General features: G+C 41.0%; 2 protein-coding genes across 2 annotated transcripts in view; one reads left to right on the top strand and one right to left on the bottom strand.

The window, feature by feature from the left end:
- Window positions 1-5,492: 5,492 nt before the first annotated feature.
- DNASE2B (deoxyribonuclease 2 beta) lies at window positions 5,493-19,745 on the bottom strand. Its single transcript, XM_027618589.2, has 6 exons — window positions 19,195-19,745; window positions 16,119-16,296; window positions 12,733-12,814; window positions 10,263-10,424; window positions 8,740-8,937; window positions 5,493-5,833 (listed from the first exon to the last, which is right to left on the bottom strand). Exons 1-6 carry the CDS (start codon window positions 19,305-19,307, stop codon window positions 5,493-5,495), a joined length of 1,074 nt encoding a protein of 357 aa, XP_027474390.1. The 5' UTR covers window positions 19,308-19,745.
- The window catches only part of LOC113935935 (uricase), a 34,525-nt gene continuing 31,340 nt past the window's right edge, over window positions 16,705-19,889 (top strand). Inside the window, exon 1 of the mRNA XM_027618610.1 lies at window positions 16,705-16,830. The gene's annotated coding sequence lies outside the window, so the exon portion shown is untranslated. The remainder of the gene's footprint in view (window positions 16,831-19,889) is intronic.

The raw sequence follows: 19,889 nt of genomic DNA, 5'->3' as shown, positions 1-19,889 counted from the left end.
AGATCATCCAGTTCTACATCTCAATCTATGTGTGACTCCCCTCTACCACAGCCTTCCCAACAAGCTTTTGCTCTTCACTCAAACACATATCTGGCAGATCTTGCCATCTGTACATTCATTCATTCAACTCACATTTCCTGAGCACCCAGTATTCCAGGCAGGGAACAAGGGACTGGGGATTTGACAGTGAACAGGATGCAAAAATCTACTTTTCATCATGAAGATAATATCATATAGTGAGAGATACTAAAATGAAATAAAAGGGTGTTGCCTTAGAGAGTGCCTTGAGATGCTAACTTAGGGTGACCAGAAGAGACTTTTTAGAAGAAATTACTTTAATGCTGACGGCCTTACTGATGAGAACAGGCTAGCCATGTATACATTGGAGAGAAAAGTTTTTCGGACAGCGGGAACAGCAAGTGCATGCCTTGGGAAGTGGGGGTGAGTTTGGAGAGTTGGAGGAGTAGGAAGAATGGCAGTAGGTGAAGTGTAGTGAGTGTGTGGGAGGAAGATGAGAGAGCGGCTGGAGAGTGAGCCCAGGTTACAGCCTGTAGAGCTCATAGGTCAGAGCAAGAGGTTTGGACAACACGGCTTGTATTTAAATTGAGTGCAATCTGTATTCCTCCTAACAGTGATTATCTAGGTCACCAACACAGGATAGCATATGTCTATTTCCTTATTCTTTCTAATATGTCCTGTTCATACATCTCAAGATTGCATTAGCTTTTTCTTTTTTCAGCCATTTGCACTGTCTAGTCATGTGGACTTTTTGCCTAAACCCCTGGATCATTTTCTATATCATTTGCTATTAAATTGTACTTCCCCTCAACCCACACTTCTGTGATGGCCATTGTGCAGGGTTTTTTTATTCAAGGGCAGAATCTTACATTTATCATGAGTATATTTAGTATTACTTGATTTAACCCATTACACCAGTCTTTCAAGTTCCCTTGGGATGAGATTTCCTCGTCTGGTGGATCTGCTATTCCTCTTACCGGCTTGTCATATACCAATTCAATAAATGTGTTTTCTGAATACTCACTGAAGTCATCTAAAATGTTTATGGAACAGGGCTAAGGCCAGACTTAAGTATAAGATTTATAAGGGCAGAAGCTGTCTGTTTTGTTCATTGCTGTTCCTTTTGCTCACCATAGAGTCCAGTACAGAGTATGTTTGATGGATTAAATTGGAAAAAGTGCTTGGGTATGACCCCAAGAGCTTCCTTTCAAACTGACACAAACCCACTCTTTGAGTAATGCATGAATTTACTGGACTGTTCTCACATTCACCCAATGTTGTTGACTTGACCGTAAGGATATCAAGAGCGACATTTGTTTGTTGCTGCCCAAGGATACTATACCTCTTACAACCTCATGATCCACTGGTCTTATAACTCTTATCAAAAAGGGAAATGAGGTAGTCAGAGATGCCTGACTCATAGAGAACCTAGTTCATGCTTGAACCAGCAGATTGTCTAGTTGATTGTTTGGTAAGTGCTTAAAAATCTGGCCCTTTTAAGAGCCACGCAGAAACATCCTGGGGATTACATTTAAGAACACACCTACCATTCGATTTTCTAAATGAAAGTGACATTTGCCTCTCTTCTGTGTTTATTTAGTGATCTCTGGTCTTTCAGTAGTTTTCACTGTCATTTATTGAGCCTGGAAACATGAATTCATGGTGGGGTGCTGTGTGCTCTCTGAAGATTGCTTTGCAGAGGCCTTGATTTAGTTCTTCCTGATCATTTTTTTCTACCTTTTTAGTTTAAATACCATTTATCTTAACTGAAAAGATGGAAGTAAAAGAGACAAAAGTTGCTTTGGTTTTTTATGTTTTTTTTTTTTGACATGCACAAACTCCTATTAATTCCAATGTAATCCTGATTGAATATAAGTATAAAATATTTTTTGTTAACCGGAGCATTTTTTGCAACAAGTTTCATATTACAGTTTCACATAATTCTGTACACAGATTGGTGCCATTCTTATATTCTTTGTTCAATGGGCTTTTTCTCACATGCTTTGCAAGTTATAGAAGAGCCTGTGAGAAAGCGGGCTGTGTATTTACATTGCTTTCTCCTTTTCTTCCTCATGGAGAAATTATATAGTCAGAATTTCTTTTTGATCTTAAACTCTTGAGCTGTATTCCCTTTAAGAATCTTCTGCCATGGAATCATATTGTTTTCTGTACCTCAATCTCAGACTTTCTAAACTTGAACTACATTCAACTTTTCTTTTTTTTTTTTTAAAGATTTATTTATTTATTTGAAAGAGAGAGAGAATGAGAGAGAGAGAGAGAGCACATGAGAGGGGGGAGAGTCAGAGGGAGAAGCAGACTCCCTGCTGAGCAGGGAGCCCGATGTGGGACTCGATCCCAGGACTCCAGGATCATGACCTGAGCCGAAGGCAGTCGCTTAACCAACTGAGCCACCCAGGCGCCCCCGGCAACTTTTCTTTTTCTGATGATCATACAGGGACACTTTTTTCCTGGAGCACCGTTTCTTTCATTTCACCAATGAACTCCTTGTTTGCAAGTCTTAGGTTCAGAGTTGAAATTCCTCTGGTCATTTCATTGACTCTTTGGGAAATGCAATAGTGTATTTAGCCACAAATTAATAAAAAGTTATTTTAGCTGAATGAGACACTTAGTAGATGTCCACATATTTGAAGCTATCTCATCACTCTTTCTTATTTTTTTCCCACCAGATCCTTCCTATTTATTCCCTTGAAAGTGCATTCACCATGCCATGCTACAATCTCTAGTCTACTTCCTTTATAACCCATGTTCTGTGTTAGTATGTAAAAAATCTGAGATTGTGGGTCTGTGAGAATTGTGCATGACCATCTCTCAGTTATTTTTTTATTATTTTATTTATTTTTTAAAAGATTTTATTTGTAAGCGATCTCTACACCCCGCGTGGGGCTCGAACTTACAACTCTGAGATCAAGAGTTGCACGTTGACCAGCTGAGCCAGCCAGGTGTCCCCCTCAGTTATTATCTTAATTGAAATGATTTGGCACTACCCTTGCACTGTCGTTCTTGTTTCTACATAACTTAAATGAGAATTGTTTGCCTGCAAGAAATAGGTACCTACTCAAACCAACTGAAACTAAAAATGAGATACTTAATGAAAGAATATAGTGGTATGTCACAGAATATGTGACTAGGAAAAACAGCTGGGCTTCACAAGGAACTCATCTGACAACTGGACATTTGGAGTTGATAGTACTCTGTGCTCCTTTGAACACAGGGTGCATTTGCACCATTCTCCAGCTTCTGCAGCCCACCATTATCTGCTTCAGCAAGCACAAGGCAGGCGATGGTGAGCTTATCTCCAGTGGACATAACCCTCCAGATCAAGTGCTCAAGCACCAAGACTCAGTTGTGGTACCCCTACCTCAAGCTATTTTCTGAATGGTATTGCCTTGGAATGCCATATGGCTTATTTTCTTTGGTGTCACAAGCATTTGGAGTTGGAGAAGAAAGGGTCACATGATATAGACTGGGGAAAATAGCTTTTCTAAGGGGCTCACACCTAAGAAGGGTGAGGGCACAGTAGAAATGATTTGGAATTACCATGTTAGAATTGCCATCTTCAACCCAAATTATTGCCATAGGTTTATTTCTGATTTTAATTTCCTTCCTCTGCAATTACATTAAGTAGTTTCCAACCAAATACAATCTTATACTTCTTTGTAAAGTACACTTCCATCTTAGACATGAGTCTTTAATTCCAGTATTTTAAACCATTTATTGATATCTCCCATATCCTTCTCTTCCTCCCAAAGGGAATCAATGAAAACATCCCCTATAATCTCAAAAGTTTCAATTTCCTTCCAATGATGTTATTCTCCTAAATATACTCCCCAGTGTCCCTATAGGAATCAGGTTGATTGGGTAATGGGCTTGGGTATATGCTTGAGAAAGATAGCAATACTAATTTCTTTGGTCTGCTGTGGCTACTCCTAAGCTCCATCACAGGGAACTACAATACCAAGGTATATTCCTTCCTCTCAAGATCGGTATTTGATATCCTTGAACTCCCGGGGCTGTTCAATTCCTTTCCAGCATTTTTTCTGTCCTCAAGGAGGGTCTAGGCACTGCCCTTCACCCCTTCACTGGGAAGCACATCCTCAATGTGCATTGCCAGTAGGCCAACATCTTCTTTTTCTTCTCTCTGTCACATTCTTGTACTCTTTATTCTATGGATTCTGATTTTGATTCTACTCTTGTTCAGATTCTTCTGTTGAGCTTGAGATAAAACCATTTTTCTAGAAGGTCTGGTTTTACCTTTTGGGGGAGGCTCATACCTACTGTGTGTATTTTTAGCCCAATAAAATTTCTTCTTCAATTGACCTTTGCTTTCTCTTTTTCCTTTTCATTCATTCGTATTTGTGCTATTGGATCAAGTTCTGACCCTCTTCACCTTTAAAGTCAGGATCTTGTACTTTTTAGTTTTTCTTTTAATCCTATTTTATTGGAATTATTTTTGCTCAGATTCTCTCTGTGAAGATCAGACCTCTTCATACATTCAAGCATGTAAGTTAGCTAGCTAGTGTTCAATATCCCCTTAGCTTATCTTTGCTTCTGACAGGAAGACAAATTCAACTTTTTCTCTGCTTTTCATTGAACAGGTGCCATTATGTCCCATGAGTTTTGGTTGGCATTAAGACATCATATATATGTTATCCTGTTTCGCATCATTTTCTTTTATTGTCTCTTGAAAAAGAAGTAAAGAGCATAGCCTTAGTTATAGAGGTCAGATAGACCTCTATAATATTGGGCAAGTTACTGAAGCTTTGTAAGCTTCAGTTTCCTTGTCAGTAAAATGGGGATATAATAATTCTCACTGCATAGTATCATTATGAAGATCAAATAAGAAAATATGTGTTGACCGTTAACTACATAGTAAATGCTCAATAAGTGCTGGCTTTAGTTATTGTTGTGATTACTTTTGTTAGATTGTAATTTTCTTGAAATTGGGAACCATATTTCAAATTTTATTCAGCAACTAGTACTTAATGCAAATTTATTATTTAATAATAAATTAATATTATTATTTACTGTTTACTTATATCATAGTTATATTTAGTGATTAGAACTCCCAAAATGAAACACACTGGAATGAAGATTGTTAGATTTGATTATGGCTTCTTTATGTTACTCTTCTTTATTTACCCCCAAGTTGGTGGGTTGTTTTACTTCTTTCTCCTAATCTGACTTAAAAATTTTTTTTGAAAAATATTACTCATTTCTGCACTTTCTTTTGTCTTTTCTAACTTGGTAGGGGGATTCATATTCAAATTCCACCAGTATTTTTAAGTGTCAACTCTGGCAGGCTCTGCGCTAGATGCTTAAACACATCTAGACATTATTTCCATTTCATAGGTGAGAAAACCAAAGCTCAGAGAGTTCAAGTGAATGGCCTAAGATTGTAAGATTAGTATGGGAAGACCCAATGTCAGCTTTGAAAATATGTCCTTTCACCAAGTTTACTTACAGTGCTCATAATATAAAACCAGGCCTTGAAATGCATGGTAAATATGCTGATTCTGGGTACAAATGAATCCTCCACTTCTGAAGGCTTGGTATGGGCTCCGATTTAGGTCTCCAATACAGGTCCAGCGATTTTTGGTCCTCTTTTGGGAAACACACCATTTGGCATGATCCTGGTAAGAACTGAAATAAGACTGTCCAGATATCTTAATTGCTTTGACATTGTAGACATGGTAAGGAAGGGAGCAGTTTGAAGGAAGCTCTTGTCTCTTTCGCTGCCAAGTTTCTGTTAGCAAGTGTGTCTTCAAACGTTGAGCCATCCAGGCTGCAAAGATGTCTAGAGTTTACAGGCAGAAAGATAGTGAGGTTAGTATTTATACTTAGATAAGTCCCTGAAAATATCCTCAGCAATGGAAATCATCATTCACCCCTGATATGTGGATGTCACAAGCACAATAATAACAACATAATTGAGATAGTGGATGGGAGAACATTTTGTAAGTGCTAAAGTGATATGTAAATAAAAATTATTATCATTATTACTAAGATGACATTGGTGTTTAAAAATGTCTTCTGTTCCACGCAAACGAGAGCAATATATATTTTTGTCCTGAAAAGATCTTCGGAAAGAATAAAGCTAGAGAAGTAACCAGGGGCCAGCTTCTAGGGATCTTTGCAAATCATGTCAAAATGTTTGGATTTTCCTGAAATCAATGGGGCTATTTATTTATTTAGAGTGAGCAGAGGGGAGGGTGAAAGGGAGAGAGAAAATCTGAAGCAGACTCTGCTCTGAGCACAGAGCCCAATGCAGGGCTCCATCCTATGACCCTGAGATCATGACCTGAGCTGAAATCAAGAGTCAGACACAACTGAGCCACCCAGGCGCCCCTCAATGGGGGAGTTTTTAAAGAAGTGTTAATGGAGAATTAATAGAAACTGGTTTATGATCACAAATATCAATCGAGAGGCAATGTGGAGGATGAGCTGAGACAGGTGCATTAGATTGGAGATAGGGAGAACGTCAGGTTGTCACAATAACTGTGACAATAAACATAGGTGGGACTGTGGCAGTGGCAGAAAGTTTGGAGAAGAAAAGATAAATGTGACTGTTACTAAGAACCTGGAACTGATTAAATTTGATGACTTGATAGACGGGTGAGGAAAAGGAGGGATCTAGAGTCCCCAGTGGACTACGCAGAATACAAGAAAATAGTGGATTTGTGGAGGATAATGATGAGTTTGGCAGGTTGAATTTGGGGTGGCTGGGCCACCTCCAAGTAGAAATGTCCCACCCACTGTTGAATACATCTGCCAGTCCAGAGGTCTGGGGTGCAGATCTAGTCTTGGGAATCACCCGAAGCCTTGCTGGAAGAGCCTAGAGTGAGTACGTAGAATGAAATAAGGAAGAGTAGAGGACCCCATGGCAACTCAGTCACCTAAGGAGTAGGCAGAAGAGACTTACAAGAGGTGGTAAGAAGACCAAGAGACTATATACTCCCCAAAATCAGGGAGGGGGAGTGTTTCAGGAAGGAAAAGGTTTTAACAGTGCCAAATTCTGTGGAGGCTATTTCTGTCCTGTTAATGTGTGGATCTCTGTCTGGTGCCTAACACAGGGCTTGGCAAGTGGTAGGCATTCGGTAAATTTTATCTAATATAAAAGGAGGGAAGCAAGCAAGCAGGCAAGCAAGGAAGAAAGGAAGACAGTGAGGTCAACTAAGAGAGTCATTGGTGACGGGGGAGAGATTGGAGTCTCTACAGACAGAGGCTCAAGACTGCAGTGAAGGAGCATCGAGCAAGTGAATGTTCTGAAGAGTTTTTTAAAAAAGAAATTTGGAAGAAAAGAAGAAACAGAGAGAAGGGGATCTAGAACTAAGGGAAGGTTTTTAGGGATGTTTGTGCGCTAAGGGGACAGAGCTTATAGAGTGGGTCTGTTGAAATAGAAGAGGGAGAACAGATCAGGTGGATGAATCAAGGTATTCTGAGGCTGGGAGGGGTTCCAAGGCACAAGGGGTGCACTTCTTCTGTTGGGATGAGAGAAAACTCGTGAAAAGGAACGGAAACAGATAAGATTGTTGAGAGTGGGTATGTTCTTTTTTTTTTTTTTTTAGCTAGTTTTAAAAATTGAAGTATAGCTGACACACAATATTACATTAGTTTCAGGCATAAAACATAATGATTCGATAACTCTGTACATCATGCTATGCTGACCACAGTGGAGCTCTCATCTGGCACCATACAATGCTATTATAATACCATCGACTATTTCCCTAGGCTGCTCCTTTCATCCCTGTGACTTATTCATTCCATAACTGGAAGCCTGTACCTCCCACTCCCCTTCACCCATTTTGCCCATCCCTCCACTCACTCCCCTCTGGGAATCATCAGTTTGTTCTATGTATTTATGGGTCCATTTCTGCTTTTTTTGGGAGGGGTGTTTGTTCATTTTTTTTTTCAATTCTACATATAAGTGAAATCATTGTCTTCCTCTGTTTGACTTATTTCACTTAGCATAATACCCTCTAGGTCCATCCATTTTGTCACAAATGGTAAGATCTCATTCTTTTTAATGGCTCAGTAATATTCCATTGTGTATACATACACTACATCTTCTTTATTCATTCATCTATTGATGAACACTTCGGTTGCTTCCATATCTTAGCTACTGTAAATAATGCTGCAATAAACATAGGGCTGCATATATCTTTCTGAATTAGTGTTTTTGTTTTCTTTGTGTAAATACCCAGTAGTGGAATTATAGGATCATGTGATATTTCTATTTTTAATTTTTTGAGGAACCTCCTACTGTTTTGGGTGGGGTTTGTCCTTGAAGTGGTTTCTCCTTGGTGATATCTGTTCTCTCTATGAAGGAAAAAGTGAGGCTGAGAATCAGGTGTCAGGGTAATGTAAAGGACTTGAGAGTAAAGAAGGCTTAAAATAGCTGCTTAGGGAATGGAAAAAAAGGAGACAGCTGTGGTCCTGTGCCCAACCGAGGCTGGAGACTGAGTTTTCACTGGCCCCTGGCTGGATGATGGTGAGATACTTTGGCCGTTGGATCAGCAATTGTGCTATTCAAGCAGAGCAGGCAAATGTTTGAACTGATCCAACTTCCCTTTTCCCTTTCCTTCCTATTTCCTCCCTTCCCTTCTACTTCCCTATCCCTGAATAATCAGAATATTTCCTCTGTACAATCCAAAGTGAGTCCAACAGCAGAGTTACGTATGGTTGGATCATGATCTTTCATACCATCAATGAAGAAATCAGACTTTGCAAAATGGAGGAATTTTTGGCCCTGGGCTGACTGAAGTGCAGTGAGGTGCCGGCCAGGGATCTCTGATGAGCTGGACCCAGTACACAGCTGGGGCATGTGAACGAGCTCCTGGTGAAAGATGGCTGGGATGGAACAGCTATAAATGTTTGGGTTATAGACCAAGAGCTGAGAATCTGGATCAAGAAACAGAAAGAAAAGTTGAGAATTAGGACACAGATGGAAATTCTTGTTGATATTATAGATCTTATTGTGAATTAAAAAACAAAGCAAAAAAAGAAAACCAACAAACAAAAACAACAATAGCCCCTTCTTTAAACCAATAGCTTTCAAATGACTCTTGGTTAAAATAGTTGACACCTATTGAGTACTTCCTACTTTCCAGGCACTGTTCTATGGGTTTTACATGGGTGTACTAATTCAATCCTAACAATAATCATATTATTAAGTAAGTTCTTTTATCATTATCTTCATTTTACAGTTGAATTAATGGAGAATTTATGTCACATGCACAGGGTTATAAAGCTTGTAACTGATGGCGTTGATATTCAAATCCAGGCAGTCTGGCATTGGAGCTCATATGTTCCTTTCTCAAATATGTACATATACAAAAGTAGAGAACTCCCGTGCACTGATCATCCAGCTTAAAGAATGGTCAACTCATCAGCATGTACACCTAATCTCTATGCTACTCATCTCTATAATCATTACGGGAACTCAATTAGTTAAACTAGGGCTTAACTTGGGTGAGAGCCTCAGTAATCCTTGCCATAAGGTAGAAATTTAATGAAAAACATATTCTAAATCTCCTATACTTAAAGGTAAATCACTCTTTACTACGATTTAGCAGCATCCTCAGTAAAAAGAGATTGGTAAAACAGCGTTCCTACTTCTCCTTCTCCCCCACCATAGTTTTCCAAATCCAAGCATTTTTGGCTGCTTGAGCTTGGGATCTCAAAGGAAGATCACGCAGCTTGGAGCTGTCAAGTTGGTGGTCTGCAAGCAACATGTAATCTGCACAATTATTTTTTTAAATAAGATTGAGACCATACTTTTCTTCCGACTCTCTCCCACCCTCCCATCCCTAGATTCCTAGTTCCTCTTGAAAAATATAGAGATCTGATACCATTAGGTCTGCTTTTCTGCAGAGCCACATGGCAGAGCTGAGGCTTTTGAGGGGAGAGTCAACACCCCAGTTTGTCACTGTCCCCACTGCCCATGTGGCGTTGTTTGTCTGTTTCACCCATTTTCATTACCTGCCTGGCCACTGCAGACATTTGAAAATACTACCCCTGATCAATTTCAAAGACTTCATCGGTGGCTAAACAAAGGGCTAGTAAGTGAACCTGTTCAAGGTCTCACCATGGCAACGCCAATATTAGAATCTAATAGAATCTAGGTATCAGAGTGTTAATGAATAGAGAAATAGAGAAATAGATGATACATTTCCAAATCCTTTCTTTAACGTTGCTATCTCTTTTTTAACACATTCTAGTGTTACCTATTGCTTCATACTGGTTATACTTAAAAGTTATGCAGATGCCAGTTTGTCCATGTCTTCTTCCTGTGGGTGGATAATCATAGCCTTCTTCAGGAGTTGGAGGAAACCGGGGAATAGAATGAATCAGCCAGATTCCCTGGACTCTGTTCCACAGCAGTAAGCCTACCAAAAATACAGTTAATACAGATACATTAGAAAAACAAATCTACATTCAACAATAGGGCTCAAAGCTGCAACATTTAAGCCCATTTATATTTCAGGCCAATGTTTTATTCCGTTAAAAGTCACAAAGATTATGCTTGTTTTTCAAAGATTTCAAAACCAATTCAGGCACACATCACATTGCCCCATTACTGATAATAAGCCACCAAAAAGAGAGCCAGGGCAGCTACCCTGTGAAGAGTTAAGAGGAATTTCATGTTGTAATCATAAGGAGAATTTGTTTTGGCAGAATGCAAATTTGCTAAATTGGAATTTGACCTTGTTAAACTATATAGTCACCTGGCAAGCTTCAGATAACGAGTCTCTTTACTGCTAAGCAGCTAAGCTATTTTCAAAAGCTGGCTAAAAAAGAGCTGAAAGAGAAAAATATCAAGTGGAGAAATGTACCTGTGGTAATTTGTTGTAAGAAACTGATGCTTGCTTATGTGTAGAAGACCAGTCAATTCCACAAGCCCAGAAACAAGAGGCAAAGAGAATTAAAAGAGAAGCCATGCCAAAACAGCCCAGTTAATTGTGTTTAGTGAAGATTTCTAGAGCAAAATAACATGAAAACTGGAAAGGAAGGAAACAGAAAGATTTTCATCATCTTGTGACATGGCAAAAGGAATCCTATCCAACAGGCATCTGTGACTATTTCTGTGTTTATAAATAAATTGGGATAGTTTTGGTATGCTGACTAGACTTTCCAGTTTGCATATGACCATGCAAATATAAAGTATTCATGTTTGTCTTATTGTTAGAGTGGAAACCAAATGCCTGCCAGTTATTTCTTTTGCAAAGGACACACTTTAGGAAAGAACACTATTGGTCTCTCAGTGGATATAGAACTATTCCCTGTGTCCAGGGGGAAAATGTCCAAAGTCCTGTTCCCTAAAAGAGCTGGATGACCTTCAGAGGCTCTCTTCTGCCCAGATGAGTGTGCTGTTTGCCTGAAATCCTAACCCCCTGGTACTAATGCCACAGGATGTCAGGCACCTGTTGACAAAGAGAACACCCCCTCTGGACATGGGGTCTCATTCCCTTTCCAGTCTTTTTCCCAAACCCTTTTAGCAACTAACAGGGTGGAGTGAGAATGGTGGTTGAGGGTTGTTGGAGGAGAGGTTGGAGAATGTGGTGTATTATAAAAATTGCTGAATTCCATGCTAATAGGACCATCAGGAAGGCAACTTGGCTAAATCAAAAGCTTTCAATGCTCATGACATTTGACAGCCATTACAAATTATATTCTTAATCAGAGGTTGCAAAGTGGCAGCCTACTGGTCAAATCTAGCCTGCAGATACATATTATTATGCTTACAGAGTAACTTTGAGTTCATTGCCAACATTTAAACACTGGGAAAATTTTCCACAAATACTAATTTTCAACATCTCCTGAAAAATTGCATCCCTAAAAGGCAAGTTGAATACTATCTGCCTCTTGACAAAGTATGCACCCTCCAGTTCTTCAGTGACCTGCTAGTTCAGCCCACCCGGCTTGCTGACGTCCATTTGCCTGTCCCTGAAGGCATTTGTGTTTGGGACTTTCTGAAAAATACTTGTTGCCATGGGAAATTATTCATGATGTATTAAGTTGAAAAGCGGTTGAAAATAGTCATTACAATGGTTTTATAAAAATGTTTTAAAATACATACTATAGAAAAAGTAAGTAGAAAGGATTATTGTGATTATCTAGTGGGTCCTAGGATTACAGATATTTTGTTGGCTTGGCATTTTGAATTTTTAAATAATATATATATGTATATAGTTTATAAATAGAAAAATAAAATTTCCTGTAATAAAAATTATAATATATGTAACAAAATTACAATATAAAAAATCTATTTAAAATACTTTTCAAAAATATTTATTTCAAAAGGAACTCTACACTAAGAAGAATGAATTTTATTCTATGTAAATTATACCCCAATGAATCTGACTGAAATGTGTGCATACACACACACAAACACACACACACACAACACACACATAGATAGACTGGTTGGTATTCCCAGTAGTCAGTACTTGGATTTCTCCTATAAAGCATGTATTTTTAAATGTTAAGAAATAAAATGGAATTTGTGAAAAGGAGATTTCCAAGTCAAATGATGTAATTATAACCTGTGATATAGAAATCATGCATTTTGATAACTCAAACCATTAAAAAGAAAAGCTATCTTTTTAGCGTGGAATATAAGAATATTCAAGACAGAACATTTAAGAGAATGTTGATTTCCAGGAGGAAAGAGAAACCTAACAGCTTTTGTCATACCTTTAGTGTGTCCATACTTTCTGCTGTAATTCACAGAGGTAGGGACCCCATCATTGTATAGTAGATAGGCTGTGTTATTATTCTGCAGGAATACATTAGGGTTATAATGGTGTAAATCTTACGCTCATAAATGCTCACATTTCTACCAGCCGCCCAGACTGCAGTACAAAGCTTTCATTAATACACTTGAGAAGTCATCCATTCTCCTAATAGGCAGCTTCCCCATCAATGTGAATTTTGAGCCATGCAAGACAGGGAACCGGAAGTCAATTCTCAACCATGTATGGCTTCGTCTCACGTGACAGGGACCCTATGCATTGTGATGTGCATGCACGGGCAATATTCCTATTTCTCTTGGTTGTTTTGGACCCGCGTTTCTCATTTGGCAACTGGTGTATAATAAAGGAGTACTTAAATATTTGTTCAGGAACTGAAGTAGGAACAACCAGCCAAGGATTACACCTGGGTTTCTTCCACTGATATTAGAGGCACAATGTGGAACTGGCTGTCAGGGTCTTTTGGGGTTCCTCTGCCTATGTTGTGCTTCACCGCTTGGTCATAGTTTTGTGTTTAATCAGGATTCCTCATTCTCTGTTCCCACTACTTCCCTATAGGGGAGGATTTCCCTTCAATCCATTTCTCAGTGTCACTTCACCTTTCTTGCCTGATACTTTCTGCTTAGAAAAAGTGGTGAAGTTGAGTGTGTGATATTGGATTTCCTCTGGTAAGTCGAAATATGAGTAAATTTTCTAAACAGTTGGCCAAATCTCTGAGTAAAAATGAAGGTATTATTCTGGTGGTATCTCTTATGTCATGTTTTGGAAACGTGCTTATATTTGTTCTGTGTGGTTCCATTTCATTTGTGTCATGATGCAGCGATTCTTATTCAAGCCAATAATGTTGATATTTAAAAAAATCTGGGGATGTAATTAAAAGCAAGAAAGAACAACCCAGCTCCTATAAAAAAAAAAAAGGCTCCTCCTTTTCTCTCAGAAAAAAAGTCAATAACGGAGTCACTTACAGTTGCTTCATTATTTGATGTAATCTAAAAACTTTTTTTTTAAATGCACCATATAGTCTGTGAAGCATTCCTGGCTACTATATTTATGAATATCCAGGAAAAGAAGCTGTCTCCTTACCCTCAGTTTCCACAATTGACCATAGCTACTGTTGGCGTTCAGGTCCTCTGCCGGAGGACTCTGACAGTTAGTGATTCAATGAGCTGGCGTTGAATGTGGTCAGGAGGCCATTGTGTGCCTTTGGTATGCAATGTGAAGGGGCTCTGGGAAGATTCCGGAGGAGCTTTATTCTTATAATAGATGAAGTGTATTATTCTAACCAGGAGGGTAACAGTAAGCTAAGGTTAAATGGGATGTAGCCCTAGTGAAGGGAGGCTCTCTGATAAAGGGGAAAGACCATGGACTTAAGAGTAGGTAGGCCTACGCATGTGCCTCTGGACAGCTTTATTTCTTTAACACCTAGGCTGGGTATTATTTTGACTACTGGATGTTGGACAAGACTGGCACAGTCTTGGCCCCTAGTCTAGCAGGGAATATAGACAGGAAAGTACAGGCAACTACAAATATAGTTTGATAAGTGTTACTATGAAGGTGTATGGAAGGTTCTTATTGACAAAGGCAGAAGAAGGGAAACAACTCCAAATATAACTGAGATATTGGCCGAGGTCAACTTGACAATTGAGATTTAAAACCAGTTGGTCTGATCTTGCATTCTGCTTTCTGTTAGAATTCCAGGTTGGGAGGTGGGGGAGTTATGTCTCACCATCACGCCTGGCACAGAATTCCAGCTTCCAAAGAACACCCCGTCTCCCTGGGATGTCACCCACTATTGTTGCTCTTCTTCTTTTGGCTCTATGCCAATCAGACAGGGAAATCAACCCCTTTACTGTCATTTTCTTTCCTGAATCCATCACTCAAGGTCTTGTGTAGGAGCAGGTTTTACTGAGGCTACAAAACATTGAATGGTTTTACATCATTACACCGGCTTGCTCCCGGTCTCCCTCCGTGTTTCTTACACTTTCTAATTCCTAGCTCTCATCTACTCTTTTCTATTTTGCAGAGCAGTTTGGCTCTCTTGCCCTCCTAGGCTCTGGGGCTAGTGTTGTGCCTCCAAAGATCATTATTATACTCTGCCAAAGTAAGAACCATCTGCCCCAAGTAAGGTAAATGACAGAGGCTCTACCATGTTGCTCTTTCCTTTCTCTCCCCAGTGGGGAAGGGAACAGTAGAAGTGTTGATTTTCTCACTGATGGGTTATGCCCCCAGCCTCCATCCCCAACCTTGGAAAGAAGGCAGTTTTGACTTTACATAATAATCTATTAATTGAAAACAGGGTTGCTGCTGGGATTCAATAATTTTAAAAAGCACCTAGAACCGTCCTTGGTGCACCTTACAAATAAATTCTTACTTTGTAATTTGGCTCTGAAGGCTGGTCTTAATGGCAGGTGAATAAAGTGAGTATTAGCCCACACAGGGACGGCTCTCTGCATGTTTTAAGTAAATACTCACATATACATGTACCATAGTGGTAGGGTCTAACACAGTATTGTGGGGATTAGATTTACTGACCTATAGAAAGGCCCAGTACACTGTAAGTGCTGAGTTATTTATACACATTGACTTCTCTATAAGTGTTAGGAATGCATCCGTGCATGCAACTGAATATTATTGTTTGATTTTATTTGTCACCGCTGGTTGGAAAGCAGTATCTTGTCACTGAACAGCAGATGGTGCCTGGAACTTTGGGAGACTGCCCACAGTGAGCCAGCAGCCTACTTACCTGTGTCTTTTTGGCTGGTTAGCTCATTGCCTGATCAAGTCCAGATAGCAGGTTTAGTCTCCATTCAGGCAAGTTGGTTCTGGGCCTTGCACTAGGGCCCTAGCTCTCAACCTACTATTCGGAAAATGATAAGTTAAAAGGAAGACCAAGTGGAACCCTTTATGTGGGCCACCACCACTCAGCCCCACCATAGCATCAGGAATCCATCCCTCATGGCATATTGACTGCAGGTCTCTATTGCATTATAACAGGAGGGGGTTCCTTTCTATTTCTGTCAGAGGGATAAGATAGCAAGTACTGAGTGAATTGGCAGAGTCTGGCAGCCAGAAGGCTTCCATATGTAATTAGTTCACACCTTACCCAGCGATACTATTGGATATAGTGCTGAATGTGCCAATAATTTGGCATTGCTGTAGAGTCTGATGACATATGCCTTAAGGTTTTAGATTGATTCAGATTCTGCGCTGGCTTACTTCAAGTTGCTAGGATTGGGGGTTTGGTAAGTTAGCCGTTAAAATCTTTTGGAAGCTTTAGATTCTGTTTCACGCATTTCATATGATTCAGATGAATGATTAACTATAGCTTACCTTGGAGGCGTCAGCTTCATATAGCTGTCGTAATGTCCTTCCCAACACACTCTTGGTGGTGTTCATGAGCTGCTTACTCCTCCTCCAGCTTCTGGTTGTAGAGTCTAGGTATAGGGACTCTAACCCAGTCTGTCTGCTTTCCTTGTCTTGCCTTTTAGGTAACTTGTAAAAGATAAACCTAACAAAGGAAATAATTACAAATTACTAACGTTTATTGACTGCTCCCCTGGTGTTAAGCACCTAAACATATCATTTCACTTGTGTTTCCTAAGCCTAAGGAAAGGGACTTGCTCCAGCTTTCTGCCTCTATTCTCACCTTTAGCTTTGCTCCTTCCCAGAGAAGGAATGTGAATCTGACAGGATATGTCTCGAGAGAGTAACCAGTCCGGTGGGGAGGGTCCCTGTAGGGGAAACCCATGTATGAATTGTACCCATTGACCGTGGCTCTCTTCTGTTTCCACGGTCCTTATGGCTGTATTAGGGAGAGGCCAAAGCCCAGGGCTGGACTGCAAAGGCCTTGGATGTGTTTTTCTCTTCTGCCCCAAGTGCTTGGCATGCTCATCTCTTTGTAGCTAGCTGGCTGGGTCGGAGATTTGGGTCTGGCAGGCAGAGTAGATGGCGTCTCCCTTGAGCCTCTGGCCTAGGCCACATTCTTCAGCTGTTTATCAGACTGCCCTGCATTGAGGATTCAGGGCCAAGACCAGCCAATCAAGTAAGCATTTTGCCTTCTTTACTCTTATCTCCTGTTTGTATATCTTCATCAGGTACTTCACAGGGAGGAGAGGTGGTTGGATCATGTAGCCCAGGGTTTCTCAATGTGCTCTGTTCACATTTCAGGCCAGATCATGCTTTGCCGTGGGGGGCTGTACTGGGCATCGCAGCCTCCCTGACCTCTACCTATTAGACGACAGTAGTACTCCTCAGCTGTGCCAATCAAAAATGTTTCCAATGTTGAAAGTCCCCAGGGGGCAAAGTCACCCGGGTCTAGCCAAATACTCTCTAATAGCAAAAATCCCACAATGAGCTGTCAAATACAATGAAGCAAACCTTCTAATGCATTTCACTATTGCCACATGCCAGTGTCTCACACTGCCCGTAAAAGCTTCACATTCTACGCTCACTTCTATTTACACGCGCTCTTTCCTGCCCTGCGCATGCGTTCTTACTCTCAGGACAGGGTCCTCACATGTGGCAGGAAACCTGAGATTATTCTTTGCTGCGGGCCTGATGTTGCTCCGCCCTTTGACTCTCACGGTGAGTTGTAGCCCCTGGAGGCTGCCTCCCTGTCTGCTCAGTTCAGCATTCCCTCTGACGGGTATTGCTAAGTAAGATGTTCATTAAGTTGTGGCAAAAATACATTTTATGTGTCAATCACACGGTGGTGGCCCACCACTGAAGGCCTGGAGAACTCTCAGTGTAACAACATACCAGATGAGAACTCATGCTTTTAAGCATTTTTGGGGGGGTAACCATTTCCAGTTATATTCTGAAGACTCCTGAATCTGTTTGTAGCCCAGACCTCTCTGCTGAGGTCCAGAGAAGTCTACATGCATACATGTCCCAGAGACCTCCAGCTCCATATTTTTGAAACCAAGTTTCTAATATTTTGCTCCAACTCTGCTCTTCTCTGCAGCTAGGGAACACATCTATCTGTATGGTCAGAGAAGCCAGCAATATAGAAGTCTTTCTTAACTTCTCCCTCTCTCCTACAACCCTCAGCCCATTTGTGGGCAAGTTTTCTCAGAGTGTTCCTTCCTCTCTAATTTGACTACCATTTCTCTGACGTGGGTCCACACATTGCCTTGACCATAATGTGAGTCTTCGTGGTCTCCATGACTCTAGCTAGACTGGTCTCCGTTCAGCTGGCCTTCAGAGTACCGCCAGTGGGCTTTCTCAGATATGAACCTGACCACATCACATCCCTGCTTGAAGGTCTTTAGTAGCTCCCTTTGAGGGTCGAGTGTGGACTCTGAAGCCCAGCACACGAAGCCTTTCATGACCTGGCCATTGCCTCCTGCTGAGCTTCCCTCTCGCCATCTCCCTACGTTCTCCTGAAGCACCAACAACACTGAACTGCTGCCATGCCCTCTCTGTGGCTTTTTGCCTTTTTGCCCCTGTATCATCTCCTCACTGCTCCCTCCTGGGCCTGGGATGCCCTTGCAGCTCCCTGGTTTTTCTGAGCAGCTCACCTTTGTTCTTAAAACTTAGCTCAAAACTACTCCCTCAGAGAAGCTTTTTGGGCTCTCTGCTCCCCAATGGCCCCATCTATGCCCTCACCCCATAATTGAGCTCCTGGAGGGCAAGAACCACGTTTTGTTCATATCTGTATTTTCAAAACTCAGCACAGGGCCTGGCATGTGCTCGGGAACTGTTTGCTGAGAGACTGAGTGAGTGTATCTGTGTTCTCTAGCCTGAAGTTTACGCAAAGCTTGATCCCGACCATAATGTCAAAACTAAACACCTTAATTAAAGAGTGAAAAGGTGATCAAAGCTTTAGAAGAATCCATGACCATGATGTGATGCTGTGCTTAGTCTCTCTGACACTGTGAAGGAGGCCAGTGACCTAGTACCCACTCCAACAGCTGCCCTGTGCTGCCTAATAAACAAGGTTACCCCAACAGTGCTGTGTTCGATCAAGCCCTCTTTCTCCTTCTCATAAGGGGAAGAGCAAGCTCCCATGTCAGACAAAAAGTAATCTGCCTTCTCTCCTTTGTCAATCTCTAAAAGGATGTTGGAAGGGTTCTGTTAAGAAAGGCACAATGCAATGAAAGGAAACTGCCAACCAAGAGAGGCTGTCAGTCCTCCCCCACCTCTGTGGCCACCAGCCGTGCCCCTCTGGGACCAGCAAATCAGGTTCACGAGGGGCTGCTGCGCTCTTTCTCAGTGGGGAAGCTCCCCCACTCAGGAGCCTGCCGCTATTTGGATATTTGGCCCATTTACACACTTTAATTTCCTCTCTTTTTAAAAGGGAGAGGCAGGGTGGAAGACTCCTTTGGAACTTTACAGTGAGCCGCTTTGCCTCAGATACTCTGGCTTTCTAGCTGCATGCACCAATCCGCACATTGCATTTACCTACCAATCCACAGCTTTGCCTTCTTCATTCCTGCACGATATTGTTGTTGCCTCCAGGACCCCAAAGAGGCTAAAGAAGAGCAAAGCAAGGGCTGTTCTCCGAGGTCTTGCTGTCATTTTTTTATCTGCCACCTTCACGCCGTGCCACAGCGGGAAACCTGCCCCCGAGACTGAGGACTCCGAGTCTCAGGTCTCTCTCAGTCCGTGCTGGTGCTGATGTTGGGATTCCATTTACCTCTGTTACCGCTGTTTGGGCATTTTCAGGACAGGGTGAACTTCATGTCATTGTGTGGTCCTGTCACAACAGGCCAGCGTGACTCTGGAGGCTTTGGTGCTGAATTGTTGACTGGTTTGCAAAGTCATCAAAAGTTCTGGAGAGAAAAGCGGGATATATAGTTAACTCTTTGGAGTGAACATCATATAGTAGGAAGTTCAGTGGGCAGGGGAACTCCATGTTGATCAGTAGATGTTGAATTAAATATATTTCATGTTTTTCCCTCATGATGGCCCAGGAGTGAAAGCAAATGCTTGTCGTTGACTCATTGAGCAGAAATGACAAAACCTTATGTCTTAGTAATAGTTAGGATCTGTCACTTCTAATACTCTCAGTCTTAAGTAAACATTCCCTAAAGTACTTCAAAGGGTTGCCTCAAAGTCAGAACAAATTTAATTGTATTTCACCAAAGATGTTTACATATT

Source organism: Zalophus californianus, chromosome 4, assembly GCF_009762305.2.
Source record: "Zalophus californianus isolate mZalCal1 chromosome 4, mZalCal1.pri.v2, whole genome shotgun sequence".
Classification (NCBI taxonomy): Eukaryota; Metazoa; Chordata; class Mammalia; order Carnivora; family Otariidae; genus Zalophus; species Zalophus californianus.
This window is presented reverse-complemented; position numbering and strand designations above follow the sequence as displayed.